At 44.7% G+C, this 13396-nt stretch overlaps 1 protein-coding gene across 1 annotated transcript in view; it reads right to left on the bottom strand.

Annotated features, from left to right (window-relative positions):
• The window catches only part of LOC132830108 (cytosolic 5'-nucleotidase 1A-like), a 40988-nt gene that overhangs the window by 22882 nt on the left and 4710 nt on the right, over positions 1–13396 (bottom strand). Inside the window, exons 3-4 of the mRNA XM_060847586.1 lie at positions 7302–7431; positions 1231–1353 (exon numbers count right to left, since the gene is read on the bottom strand). Coding sequence (XP_060703569.1) covers positions 1231–1353; positions 7302–7431 — 253 coding nt within the window. The remainder of the gene's footprint in view (positions 1–1230; positions 1354–7301; positions 7432–13396) is intronic.

Genomic DNA, 13396 nt, shown 5'->3' with positions numbered 1-13396 from the left:
TGCACCCGTATCTCCTCAATTTTTTTTAACTATCTTCCATGCCTTCACATAAGACGCATGGTAACCTTATTCAGCCTTCATTACTTTCTCCCTTCCTGCAGCCCTTATTAAGTCATTGAGCTGCCTTTCCTAGCACTTTGCAAATCCTCAAATAACTTTCATATGATCTCTCCTACATCTTCCACCCCAACAGCTCAAACAAAATGCTGTGCAGGGTCTCAGTCCCAACTCTGTGCAGCAACAGGGTGCTTGAACAGGTGCAACCTTCGCAGAGCTAGCGACAGTGTCCCAGGAATCTAAAGCCTCCCTGCCCCTGCAGTCATATGTTCATCTGTGTAACCTTCTTCTCACTTGTATGTGGCCCTCAGCGTCATCTGCAGATTATCACATTTGAGGTCCTGCTTGTTAATCTCCTCCCTGAACTCTGGCTGCAGACCGCTGATGGCACCAACATTGACCATTATATCTAGGTCTTATCCTTCCCCCAGATGCATGTCCTGTGGCCTCTCTGCCACATCCTTAACTGTGGCAACATGAGTCAATGTTCATTCTGGCTTATGGCTACTGAAATGCCTGTTACTCACTAATTCAATATTTGCTTTCCACTGTCTTTCTTTCAGTTCTGTACAGTTTACATACCCAGAGCTATAAAGAGCTTGGGACTTCCTGCACACCTCTGAGCAAAGCTTTATCCTCATCAATATCCAGAATGGAAAATCTATTCCTGAGTGGGGTCTCCTGCACTACCTACTTGTTTCTCGGGGTCTGTCTGATAGTCACCCATTCCCTATCTTCCTGCATTTTTCTGTTGTTGTACTTCCTTGCATGTGGCACTCTGAGTCATTCAAAGATTACTATTTTTGATTACTATCTTGCTAACCATTTGCCTCGCTCGCTAAGTTCTAATTGCTGTTCCGTATTCCCTTCCTGTTTCAGAGGCAAAATTGTTGGCCCATATAATAGGATTGGTTTTCATTCTGCATAGTTGGCCAGGTTACGGAGAGAAACTGTGACCAGTTTGGTGAATAATCTATACCTTGTGCCTGATAACAGAACACTCCTTTGAGGCAGCGTATCCCTGATAGGATTCTGAGGAAGGCACTGGCTGTTTGTTCTGACCAACAGACCAAGAGGTTCAGCAGGAAGACACCATTGGCTGAAAGCTCTCTGGCACCTGAATGGAATTTCCAGACTGCAGCAGTGGGAGCGCACAGCTGAATGGCTGCTTACCTTGCTCAATGGCTTCTTGCACTTTTTCAGAATCAGCTGAGAGATAAAGGTTGGTGTGATATGCTTTCAGATACTCAATTGGACTCTTCCCACCCGTCATGCAGAATCTTTCAACAGACAGCCCTGGAAAGGAAGGAAGGATGGATACATCAGAGATTGTAGTCATGGAGAGGGATAGGAGCAGATGGAATGGGAATGTATTTAATTGAGAGAGGGGGAATTACAATGCTATTAGGCAGGAAGTGTGGAGCATAAATTGGGAACAGATATTCTCAGGGAAATACACAACTGAAATGTGGAGATTGTTTAGGGAGCACTTGCTGTGAAGTGCTGGATAGGTTTGCCCCACTAAGGCAAGGAAGGGATGGTAGGATGAAGGAACCTTGGATGACAAGAGATGTGAAACATCTAGTCAAGTGGAAAATGTAAGTTTACTTAAGATTGAGGTCTGATGAAGAGCTCATGCTTGAGACGTCGACTCTCCTGCTCCTTGGATGCTGCCTGAGTGGCTATACTTTTTGAGCGCCACACTTTTTGATTAAGTTTGAAGAAGTAAGGATCAGACAGGGCATTAGATGGTAGCCAGGAAGAATCTGAAGAATGGACTTCGGAAAGGTAGAAGGGGGCATGATAAAGCTTTAGCAGGTAGGATTAAGGAAAACCCCAAGACTTTCTACACTTATATGAGGAACAAGAAGATGGCCAGAATGAGGGTAGGGCTGATCAGGGATAGTGGAGGGAACTTGTGCCTGGAGTCGGAGGAAGTAGGGAGGTCCTTAATGATTACTTTGCTTCGCCATTCACTGCTGAGAGGGACCTTGTTGTTTGAGAGGACAGCATGAAACAGGCTGATATACTCAAACAGTTCCATGTTAAGAAGGAGAATGTGCTGAAAGTTTTGAAAAAAAACATTAGGAAAGATAAGTCCCGTGGGTCAGATGGATATACCCAATGTTACTAAGGGATGTGAAGGAACAGACCGTTGTGCCTTTGGCGATGATCTTTGCATCCTCACTGCCCACTGGAGTAGTGCCAGATGATTGGAGGGTGGCAAATGTTATTCCCTTGTTCAAGAAATATAATAGGGATAACTCTGGGAATTACAGACCAGTCAGTCTTACGCCTATGGTGGGCAAAGTATTGGAGAGAATTCTAAGAGACAGGATTTATGATTATTTGAAAAAGCATACTTTGATTAGAAATAATCAGCATGGCTTTGTGAGGGGCAGGTCATGCCTCACAAACCTTATTGAATTCTTTGAGGATGTGATAAAGCACATCGATGAAGTTAGAGCAGTGGATGTAGTGGATTTTAGAAAGGCATTTGATAACTTTCCCATTGTAGGCTCATTCAGAAAGTAGGGAGGCATGGGATACAGGGATATCTGGCTGTTTGGATATAGAATTGGTTGGCCCACAGAAGACAGAGACTGGTAGTAGATGGAAAGTATCCAGCCTGGTGACCAGTTGGATTGTTCTGGGGCTTCTGCTCTTTGTGATTTTTATAAATGACTTGGATGAGGAAGTGGAAGGGTGGGTTAGTAAGTTTGATGATGGCATGAAGGTTGGAGGAGTTGTGGATAGTGTGGGGGGCTGTTGTAGGTTGCAGCGGGACATTGACAGGATGCAGAACTGGGCTGAGAAATGGCGGATGGAGTTCAACCTGGAAAAGTGTGAAGTGATTCACTTTGGAAGGCCGAATTTGAATGCAGAATACAGGATTAAAAGCAGGATTCTTGGCATTGAGAGCTAACAGAAGGATATGTCCATAGATCAATCAGAATTATTACTCAAGTTGATAGGGTTGTTAAGAAGGCCATGGTGTCTGTTGGATTTCATTAGCAGGGGGATTGAGTTTAAGAGCCGCGAAGTTATGCCGCAACTCTATAAAGCCCTGATTAGACCACACTTGGAATAGTGCTTTCAGTTCTGGTGGCCTCATTAGAGGAAGGATGGGGAGACTTTAGAGAAGGTGCAGAGGAGAATTACCCGGACTGGAGGGCATGTCTCATGAAGAAGTCTTATGGAGCAAAGTAGGATGAGAAGTGACTTGATAGAGATGTACAAGATGATAAGAGACATAGATAGAGTAAATAGCTAGAGACTTTTTCCCAGGGCAGAAATGGCTATCATGAACGGGTATAATTTTAAGAGATTGGAGGGAGGTTTAGGGGCGATGTCAGAAGTAGGTTCTTTACTCAGAGAGTGGTGGCTACGTGGAATGCACTGCCAGCAGTGGTAGTACAGTCAGCTACATGAGGGACATTCAAGCAACTCTTGGATAGGCACATGGATAATCGTAAAATGAAGGGTGTCTAGGTTAGTTTAATTTCAGAGCAGGATAAAGTTCAGCACAACATCGAGGGCCAAAAGCCCTTTACTGTTCTATGAGGCCACATGAGAGATTAGTAGGAATCACTGTTTGAGGGGTTAGTAAGTGAAGATGTCAAATAGTGAGGGGGGCAGTGAGCGAGGGGTTAATAAGTGAGGGGGCAAGAAGTGAGGGGGCAAGAAGTGAGGGGGCAAGAAGTGAGGGGGCCAAAGAGTGAGGGGGCCAAAGTGTGAGGGGGACAAAGAGTGAGGGGGACAAAGAGTGAGGGGGAACAGAAAGTGAGGGGGAACAGAAAGTGAGGGGGAACAGAAAGTGAGGGGGAACAGAGAGTGAGGGGGACAGAGAGTGAGAGGTCAGTGAATGACAGGTTAGTGGGTGAGAGCGTTCAGTGGATGAGAGGGTCAGTGGGGTGAGGGGGTGTCAGAGAGCGAGGGGTCAGAGAGGGAGGGGTCAAAGAGGGAGGGGTCAAAGAGGGAGGGGTCTAGTGAATGAGAAGTCTGTGAGTGAGGGTCAGAGAGTATGCGGTCAGTGAGTGTGCGTTTGAGATTGCGAGATCAGGAGAAGGAGAAGGAATAATAATATAAGGAGCCCAGCCAGTCTTTTCTTGGCTGGTCTTTCCAGAAAGACTTCACTTGTCTGTGATAACAACTAAGACAAACCAATTCCCTATTTACTAAAGTAACATACCTGTTTCCGTTTTACTCTGTCACTGACCATAAGAACAGACACAACATTAAATAAAAACCACGACAAATCAACTTTATAAAATTATTCATAAAGTATGAGTACAAATGACAGCTAATCACTGTTATGGATTGCCTTATTGCCTGTCTCAGCCTGTCCTAGTGTTACTCCACAGTGCTTGGCTAGTGCCCACATTAAAATGACTGAAATGTTAATGCCTTTCAGTCAGAAACCAAGAACCGAGGCTGTCACTTGGTTGACAATCATCCTCAGGTAGTTTTGGCCGTAGAAAGCTCAGTTTTGGATTTCACTGCTTCAGCTTTGTTGGGTGGGTGGCAGGAAACACAAAGACATTGGTAGAGTTGCAGTGTTAGGAAGATAAACAATAAAAACACAGGATAGTAGGTTTAGGAATTTCAGAACCATTTCTCTACCTTGGCTGATGGCTGTGTTGGATTATATAGAATGTTGGACTGCTGTGCAGGTCTGGAAGCTCCATTGGACATGGTGACCCACAGCAAGTATGGCAGTACACAACATCTGCTTGAGTTTCCACTGCACTGCCTAAAAAGGTGCCACCTTCACTGATTGGTCACAGCAATGCTGATTGAAACCCAACTGTGAAAACAGAATTGGCCAAGGTTCCCTTGCTGCAGTGGATGAACACCAGGTTTTGTGGCAAATGTGTGCAGGACTTTACTCTGTTTGAGATCCTTGCTTTTTCTGATGTATACAAACAATTTGGAGATGGGTATTGAGGGCAAAAATTACAAAACTTACAAATGGTACTAAACAAGGGGGAATTATGAGGATGATGCTGAGTGATTTCAGAGGGTGGCACAGTGGCTAGCACTGCTGCCCAGCAGTGGCAGGGACCTGGGTTCAATTCCAGCCTTGTGTGACTGTCTGTGTGGGTGTCTCCCTGTGTCTGTGTGGGTTTCCCCCCACAGTCCAAAGATATGCAGATTAGGTAGACTGGCCATGGTAAATGTGGAGTTACAAGGATAGTGTGGGGGGCTGGGTCAGTGTGGGATGCTGTTTGGAGGGTGGGTGCAGTCTTGATAGGCTGAATGGGATGATGACATTAACAAGTTGACGAAGTGGGCAGATGTCTGGCAGGTGAATTTCCATGTGAGATACTGTACTTTGGTAGATGCATCATAGAGAGACAATACAGGCTCAGTGGTTTAACTTAGATGGGAGTACAGGATCCGAAACCCAGTTGAATCTTGGGGTTCATGTGCATGATTCTCTGAAGGTGACCTGATAGGTTGAAACAGTTGTTAAGAAGGGTGATAGCAACATTGAGTTTATAAATAGAGGCATAAAGTATAAAAAAAAGGAAGTGATGCTATAAATCATTTGTCAGACCACATTTGGGGCATTACGTTCAGTTCTGCGCACCTTATGTAAGGAAGGATGTTGAATCCCTGGAGAGAGTGCAATGGAGATTTATTAGAATGATATAAGGATGAAGGATTTTAAATACAAGGAAAGATAAGAGCTCATTCTCTTTGGAGCAGAGAAAATTAAGAAGTGACAAAAACAGAAATTGCTGGAAAAACTCAGCAGGTCTGGCAACATCTATGGACAGAAATCATAGTTATCGGTTTGGATCCAGTGACCCTTCCTCAGAATGCAGGGGAGTGTGGAGATTTATTCCATAGGATGTTTCAAAAGACAGCTGGATATATATTTGAAAGTGATGTATTTTGATTGTTATGGAATCGGATTAGAATCATTAATTGGTTGCTTTGAGCAGTGCAGACCTGATGAGCCAAACAGCCTTTTCAGTGATGTAGACCTCTGTAACTCTATCTTCTCCATGGGGGATCAGAATATACAATCATCCACTTCCACTAGGTTTCCGCTTGTCCGTGAAGAGAGAAGACTATGTGTCAGCAAGTGTTTTGAGATGGTGTGCCTTTCAACTTGCTTCATTCTCAGTGTGTGTATGGTAAGAGTGTGAGGTGCATGTGTGAAAGTGTGATGAAGTACAAGAATATTTGGAATATTAGAAACTATATTTTATAGATATTGTTGATAGATGCGAGAGAGCATGCAGAGTGGGCATGTGTGTGTGAGAGAGAATGCAGAGTGTTTGTGTGTGAGAGACAGTGCACGTAGAGTGAGTGTGTGTGTGTGAGAGAGAGTGCGTAGTGAATATGAGAGAAAGGGAGAAACAGGAATGAGTATGTGCTGCGTGTGTGTGAATGAGATGGAGAGCGAGACAGCAGAGTGTGTTTCTGCATGTGCAAGACAATGTGGAATGAGTGAGGGAGAGTGTAGAGTGTATTTCAGCAAGAGGCTGTATAGTGAGAGTGTGAGAAAATTAGAGACAATAGAGGGACAGTGTACAAGGATGAGAAACAATGTAATGAGAATGTGAGAGAGAGACACAATATAGTGAGTGTGAGTGTATGAGTGCATTCTGAACGTGAGAGAGATTGTGAGAGACATCATGACAAGTGAGAATCTGAGAGTGTATGAATGTGAGAGTGTCAGAGATGAGTATGACAGACATGGTCAGAGTCTAAGTGAGTGTGAAACAGCAGTGTGACAATGACTGTGTGTATGAGAGACATCACAGAGAGTGAGCGATACTATAGGAAGCATGTGAGAGATTGTGAATGTGAAAGACATTATAGTGAGAGGGTGAGAATGAGTGTGAGAGAATGTGCATGCAAGACACCCAATATAGTAAGGGTGTGAGTATGATAACATTGAGAGAGAGTGTGAATGTCAGAGACATCGTAGTGAGAGGGTGAGTGTGAGAGAGAATGTGTGTGACAGAGCATATTGAGAGTAAGTGTGAGAGAGTGAGTGTGAGAAGGTGAGTGAGTGTGAGAAGGTGAGTGTGAGAGACAGCATAGTGAGAGTGCAAGTGTAAGAAACATCATAATGAGAGCACGAGTGTTTGAGAATGAATGTGAAAGACATCATACTGAGAGTGAGAGTGTGAGTAACATCATAGGGAGTGAGAGTGGATACAGGAGAAAGGTGTGTATGAAGATGCTTGGATAGGAAGCTGGCGTGAGGATAATGCTCCACCTACCGTAATGATTGATACTGTTGATAAGCCGCACTCCGACTTGTGCATGATTGTTAGTCACCAGAACAATATCAAAGAGCTCGTCACTGGCTGGATACAGGTCACGGAGCTGCTCATTCACAGATTCTACAGCCTAAAGAGAAACAAACACCAACTTACATTCATTACCCAGATCAGTGTGGACTGAGTGACAACGAGGATCACCATGCAGCAGTATGGATGGAGAGGGGGATGGGGAGAGGGAGAATGAGGGGAAAGAGTTGAAGGAAATGGAGAAGGAGGGGGAGAGGGGAAAATGGGGAGAGGGAAGGAGTGGGAAGAAGAGAGGGAGTGGAGAGAAAAGCAGAGGGAGGGAGGGCTGGGCATGAGGGAGAAGAGAGAGGAGGAGAGGGTAGGGAGAGAGAGAAAGAGAGACGGAAAGGCAGGAGGGTGGAGAAGGGTGAGAGAGGAATGGAGAGAGGGGAAAATGGAGGAGTAGAGGGAGAGGCCATGGAAAGACAGTGAGACTGTGATGGTTCAATAATGGGCTCATTCCCCTTGACCCTACTCTCACTTGATGTCAGTGCGTGAGGCATTTGCATACACATACAACACAGACCAAGGTACACAAACTCACACTGAGGTCCTCACATTGACACAAATTCAAACTACAGTGCTCACACACAGTCAAGCAGGTCCTTGCACACATGGATGCACACTGATATCCACATGCACATGCGTTCATACATTCTCCCATTGAGGTCCGCACACAGGCACAAAGTGACACTGAGGTCCTTGTATGTGCTCATGCATGTGTGCACGCAAACAGTTACACACAGAGGGCCTCATATGAACATTCTCTTGCTGATGTCCTCACACACTCACACTCAGCTCCTCACAGACACATACTGACACAAGGAGGTTCTCACACGGACACACAGATCCTCTCTCTCTTTCTCTCTCACACACACGTATTGAAAACCACTCATACACCCACATAGACATACCCATTGACAGTGTGTGGATCTCAGTCTATTTGTTTGTGCTTGGAACCCCACTGAGGTGCCCAAACATACCCAGACCCTCTCAGTATGACCCACATACCCAGACCCTCTCAATGTGACCCACATACCCAGACCCTCTTAGTGTGATCCACATACACAGACCCTCTTGGTGTGATCCACAGACACAGACCCTCTTGGTGTGATCCACAGACACAGACCCTCTCAGTGTGATCCACAGACACAGACCCTCTCAATGTGACCCACATACCCAGACCCTCTTAGTGTGATCCACAGACACAGACCCTCTCAGTGTGATCCACAGACACAGACCCTCTCAGTGTGATCCACAGACACAGACCCTCTCAGTGTGATCCACAGATACAGACATGCACGCGCACGCACACACAGACGCACAGTCACTCACTTACTTCCTGCAGCACTCTTACACAATATTCACATTCAGGTCCTTGCGTGTGCACACGCGCACACACACTCACACTGAGGTTCTCACACAGACACAAACTGTGGTTCTCACAAATACACACTGGGGTCCTCCAACACACTGAGGTCCTCTCCCACTCTCAGTGAGAGTGTGCGTGAGGACCTCAATGTGTCCCTGACTGCCTCAGTTGTGTGTGTGTGTGTGTGTGTGTGTGTGTGTGTGTGTGTGTGTGTGTGTGTGTGTGTACAATGACCTCACAATGTGAATGAGTGAGTGAAAGTGACAGAGTGAAAGAGAGAGAGAATGTGTGTGCATGAGAGAGAGTGAGAGAGAGAGTGAGAGGGAGTATATCTGTGCATGTGTGTCTGTGTGTATGGAGGACCTCAGGAATGATGAAGGGCTCCTGCCCGAAATGTTGATTTTCCTGTTGCTCGGATGCTGCCTGATCTGCTGTGCTTTTCTAGCACCACTCTAATCTTGACTCTAATCTCCAGCATCTGCAGTCCTCACTTTCACCTAAAACACATATCTGTGTAATTAAGGAAAGTGTAACTTAAGTACTCAATTTAGCACAGTAAATTTTATATCCATAATAACTCCTAACTTAATGAAGAAAATTACCTAACAAAGTAGCATAAATATCAAAGGCAGTGCAAGGTGTCATGTTACAACGATGGAATGTGATACTGTTTTGAATGCTGAGGTAAGACCGGATAATTTGGACAACCCAAATACTGTTTGTGTATAGTGAGGGGGGATTGATACTGCTCTCTGCAGCAAAAAGCCTGAATCCAGAGGTTGTCTGGCTAGGATTTGGGACAAATGTTCAGGGTTGGAGAGATACTTACAGTGAGAGGGCAGAAACCAGTCATCAGAGTCCATTAAGGTTTCAATGAAAAAGATACAGCAGAGTAGCAAGGTGTAGAAATCAAATTAATGGGCATAACCTCAAAGGTCATAATCAGTGGATTGTTACCTAAGTTACATTATTCCTGATGAAGGGCTTATGCTCGAAACGTCGAATTCTCTATTCCTGAGATGCTGCCTAACCTGCTGTGCTTTGACCAGCAACACATTTGCAGCTGTGATCTCCAGCATCTGCAGACCTCATTTTTTACCTAAGTTACATGACACAGGATAAATCAGATTAGACAAATGAGTGTGTGGCTGAAAGATTGATACAGGCAAAGCAGGGTCTCATCTCTGGGGCACTGAAACCTCGATTGAGGAAAGTGAGATCTGTGCAAATGGGATGGTTTCCACCTGAACATGCTGGGACCAATGTTTTTGCCAACTACGAAACTAGAGAGGTTGGGGTATCTTAAAATGAATCTTGAGGACAAGTGATCAAAGCACATTGGTGAAAAAGATAAGGCTGAATGTTTTGCAGCAATCTTCAGCCAGAAGTGCCAAAGTGATGATCCCTGATCCCCACCAGCATTACAGAAGACAGCCTTCTGCCAATTCAATTCACTCCATGTGATATCAAGAAATGGTTGGAGGCATTGAATACTGCAAAGGCTATGGGCTCTGACAACATTCTGTCAATAGTACTGAAGGCATGGGCTCGAGAACTTGCCACCCACCTAGCCAAATTACAACACCTATATCTATCCGATAATGTGGAAAACTGTCCAGATATGTCCTGTATATAACAAGCAGGACAAATCCAACCCAGTCAATCACTGCCACATCAGTCTGTTTTTGATCATCAGTAAAGTAATAGAAAGCGTAATCAATAGTGCCGTTAAACAACACCTCTCAGCAATAACCTGCTCAGTAATGCCCAGTTTAGGTTCCGCCAGGGCCCCACAAGCTCCTGACCTATTCCAGCCTTGGTTCAAACATGGACAAAAGAGTTCAATTCCAGAGGCCAGGTGAGAGTGATAGCCCTGACATCAAGGCCACATTTAATCAAGATGCCTGAGCAAAACTGGAGTCAATGGGTATCAGGAGCAAAATCTCCAGTTGGAATCACACACAGAACATAGAACAGTACAGCCCTTGATGTTGTGCCAACCTTTTATCGTACTCTAAGATCTAACTAACTCTTCATTTTACTATCATCCATGTGCCAATCCAAGAGTCACTTAAACGTCCCTAATGTATCTGACTCTACTCCCACTGCTGGCAGTGCAGTCCACACATCTGTCTGTGTAAAGAACCGACCTCTGACATCGCCCGTAAACCTTCCACCAATTACCTTAAAATTATGTCCCCTCGTGAAAGCCATTTCTGCCTGGGAAAAAGACTCTAGCTATCCACTCTATCTATGCCTCTTATCATCTTGTATCAAGTCACGTCTCAACCTTCTTCGCTCCAAAGAGAAAAACCCTAGCTACCACAACTTTTTATCATAAGACATGCCCTCCAGTCCAGGTAGCATCCTGGGAAATTTCCTCTGCAACATCTCTAAAGCTTCCACATCCTTCCTATAGGGAGGTGACCAGAAAAGAACACAATATTCCAAGTATGGTCTAACCAGGGCTTTATAGAGCTACAACATAACCTCATGGCTCTTAAACTCAATCCCCCTGTTAATGTAAGCCATCACACCATATGCCTTATTAACAATCCTATCAACTTTGGTGGCAACATTTTAAGGGTTCTATGAACATTGGTCCCAAGATCCCTCTGCTACTCCACACTGCCAATAATCCTGTTTTTAACCCTGTATTCTGCATTCAAATTCAATCTTTCAAAGTAAATCACTTCGCACTTTTCCAGGTTGAATTCCATCTGCCATTTCTCAGCCCAGCTCTGCATCCTGTCAGTGTCCCATTGCAATCTACAACACTCTCCACACTGTCCAGAACTCCACCATCCTTCGTGTCATTGGCAAAAGTATTAACCCATCCTTCCACTTCCACATTCAAGTCATTTATGAAAATCACAAAGAGCAGAGGTCCTAGAACAGATCCCTACGGAACACTACTGATCACTGAGCTCCAGGCTGAATACTTTCCATCTACCAACACCCTTTGTTTTCTATGGCCCAGCCAATTCTGTATCTAGACAGCCAAATTTCCTCAGCTTCCGTATGTTCTGAATGAGCTTACCATAAGAATCTTTATCAAATACCTTGCTAAAATCCATACACACCACATCCACTATTCCACCCTCATCAATATGTTTAGTCACAACCTCATAGAATTCAATAAACCTTGTTGGATTCAATAAGACCTGCCCCTCACAAAGCCATGCTGAATATCTCTAATCAAACTATGCTTTTCCAAATAATCATAAATCCTGTCTCTCAGAATCCTCTCCAATAATTTACCCACCACCAACTTAAGACTGACTGATCTGTAATTCTCAGGGTTAAAGAATTCTCTTTCTTGAACAAAGGAATAACATTTGTCACCCTCCAATCATCTGGTAGTAATGCAGTGGATAGTGAGGACGCAAAGATCATTACCAAAGGTGCAGCAATATCTTCCTTCGCTTTCATTGAAACCTTGGATATATCCCATGGGACTTATCTATCCTCACATTTTTCAAAATATCCAGAACATCCTTCTTCTTAAGGTCAACCTATTCAAGCACATCAGCCTGTTTCACACTGTCCTCACAAGCAACAAGGTCCCTCTTAGTAGTGAATATCAAGCAAAGTATTCATTAAGGACCTCCCCTACCTTCTCCAATTCCAGGCACAAGTTCCTTCCAATATCCCTGGTCAGCCCTACCCTCACTATGGCCATCCGCTTGTTCCTCACATAAGTGTAGAATGCCTGGGAGTTTCGCTTAATCCTACCCACCAAGGCTTTTTAATATTTTTCTTCATATCCAACACCCCCCGACAGCCCCTTCCTCTCCAATTGCTGGAGGTGTAACACCTGCTCATTTACCTCCTCCCTCTTCAGTATCCAAGGGCTCAAATACATCTTCCAGTGTAGCAGTGCTTTGCCTAGACTTCACACAATCTCATCGACTGCATTCGCTGCTCACAATGTGGTCCTCTCTTCATTGGGGAAATGAAGCATTGACTGGTTGTCCGCTTTGCAGAACAACTATGTTCTGCCGCAAAAATGACCCTAAGTTTCCAGTTGCCTGCAACTTCAACACACCATCCCATTCCCTGGCCAATCTCTCTGTCTCAGGCTTATTTCAGTAATCCAGTGAAGCTCAGTGTAAGCTGGAAGAACAACAGCTCATTTTCCGCTTGGAATCCCTTCAAATTCTGGATTCAATTTTTTTTAGATTAGATTGGATTCCCTACAGCATGGAAATGGGCCCTTCGGCCTAACAAGTCCACACTGACCTTCCAAAGAGTAACCCACCCAGACCCATTCCCCTACATTTACCCCTGACTAATGTACCTAACACTATAAGCAATTTAGCATGGCCAATTCACCTGACCTGCACATCTTTGGATTGTGGGAGGAAACCGGAGCACCCAGAAGAAACCAGTGCAGACACGGGGAGAATGTGCAAACTCCACACAGACAGTTGCCTGTCTGCATTCAATAACTTTAGGGTTTGCTCTGTCCTATGTCCTAGCCCCCACCAAGCCTTGTTATACACTACCCATTGTTAGCCACTAACGGTCTCCATTAATAACTATTCACTCACCTAGCCAGATTGTTATCCACAGCTTTGCTGGTCCAACTGTTCTCCTCTGTCTTTGAGCCTTATATTTACTCCTTAGCCCCTCCCCTCACCCTGTCTTCTGC

This window comes from Hemiscyllium ocellatum, chromosome 30 (genome assembly GCF_020745735.1).
Source record: "Hemiscyllium ocellatum isolate sHemOce1 chromosome 30, sHemOce1.pat.X.cur, whole genome shotgun sequence".
In the NCBI taxonomy this organism is placed as follows: domain Eukaryota; kingdom Metazoa; phylum Chordata; class Chondrichthyes; order Orectolobiformes; family Hemiscylliidae; genus Hemiscyllium; species Hemiscyllium ocellatum.
Note: the sequence above shows the minus strand (reverse complement) of the source record. Positions and strands in the feature narration are given on the sequence as shown.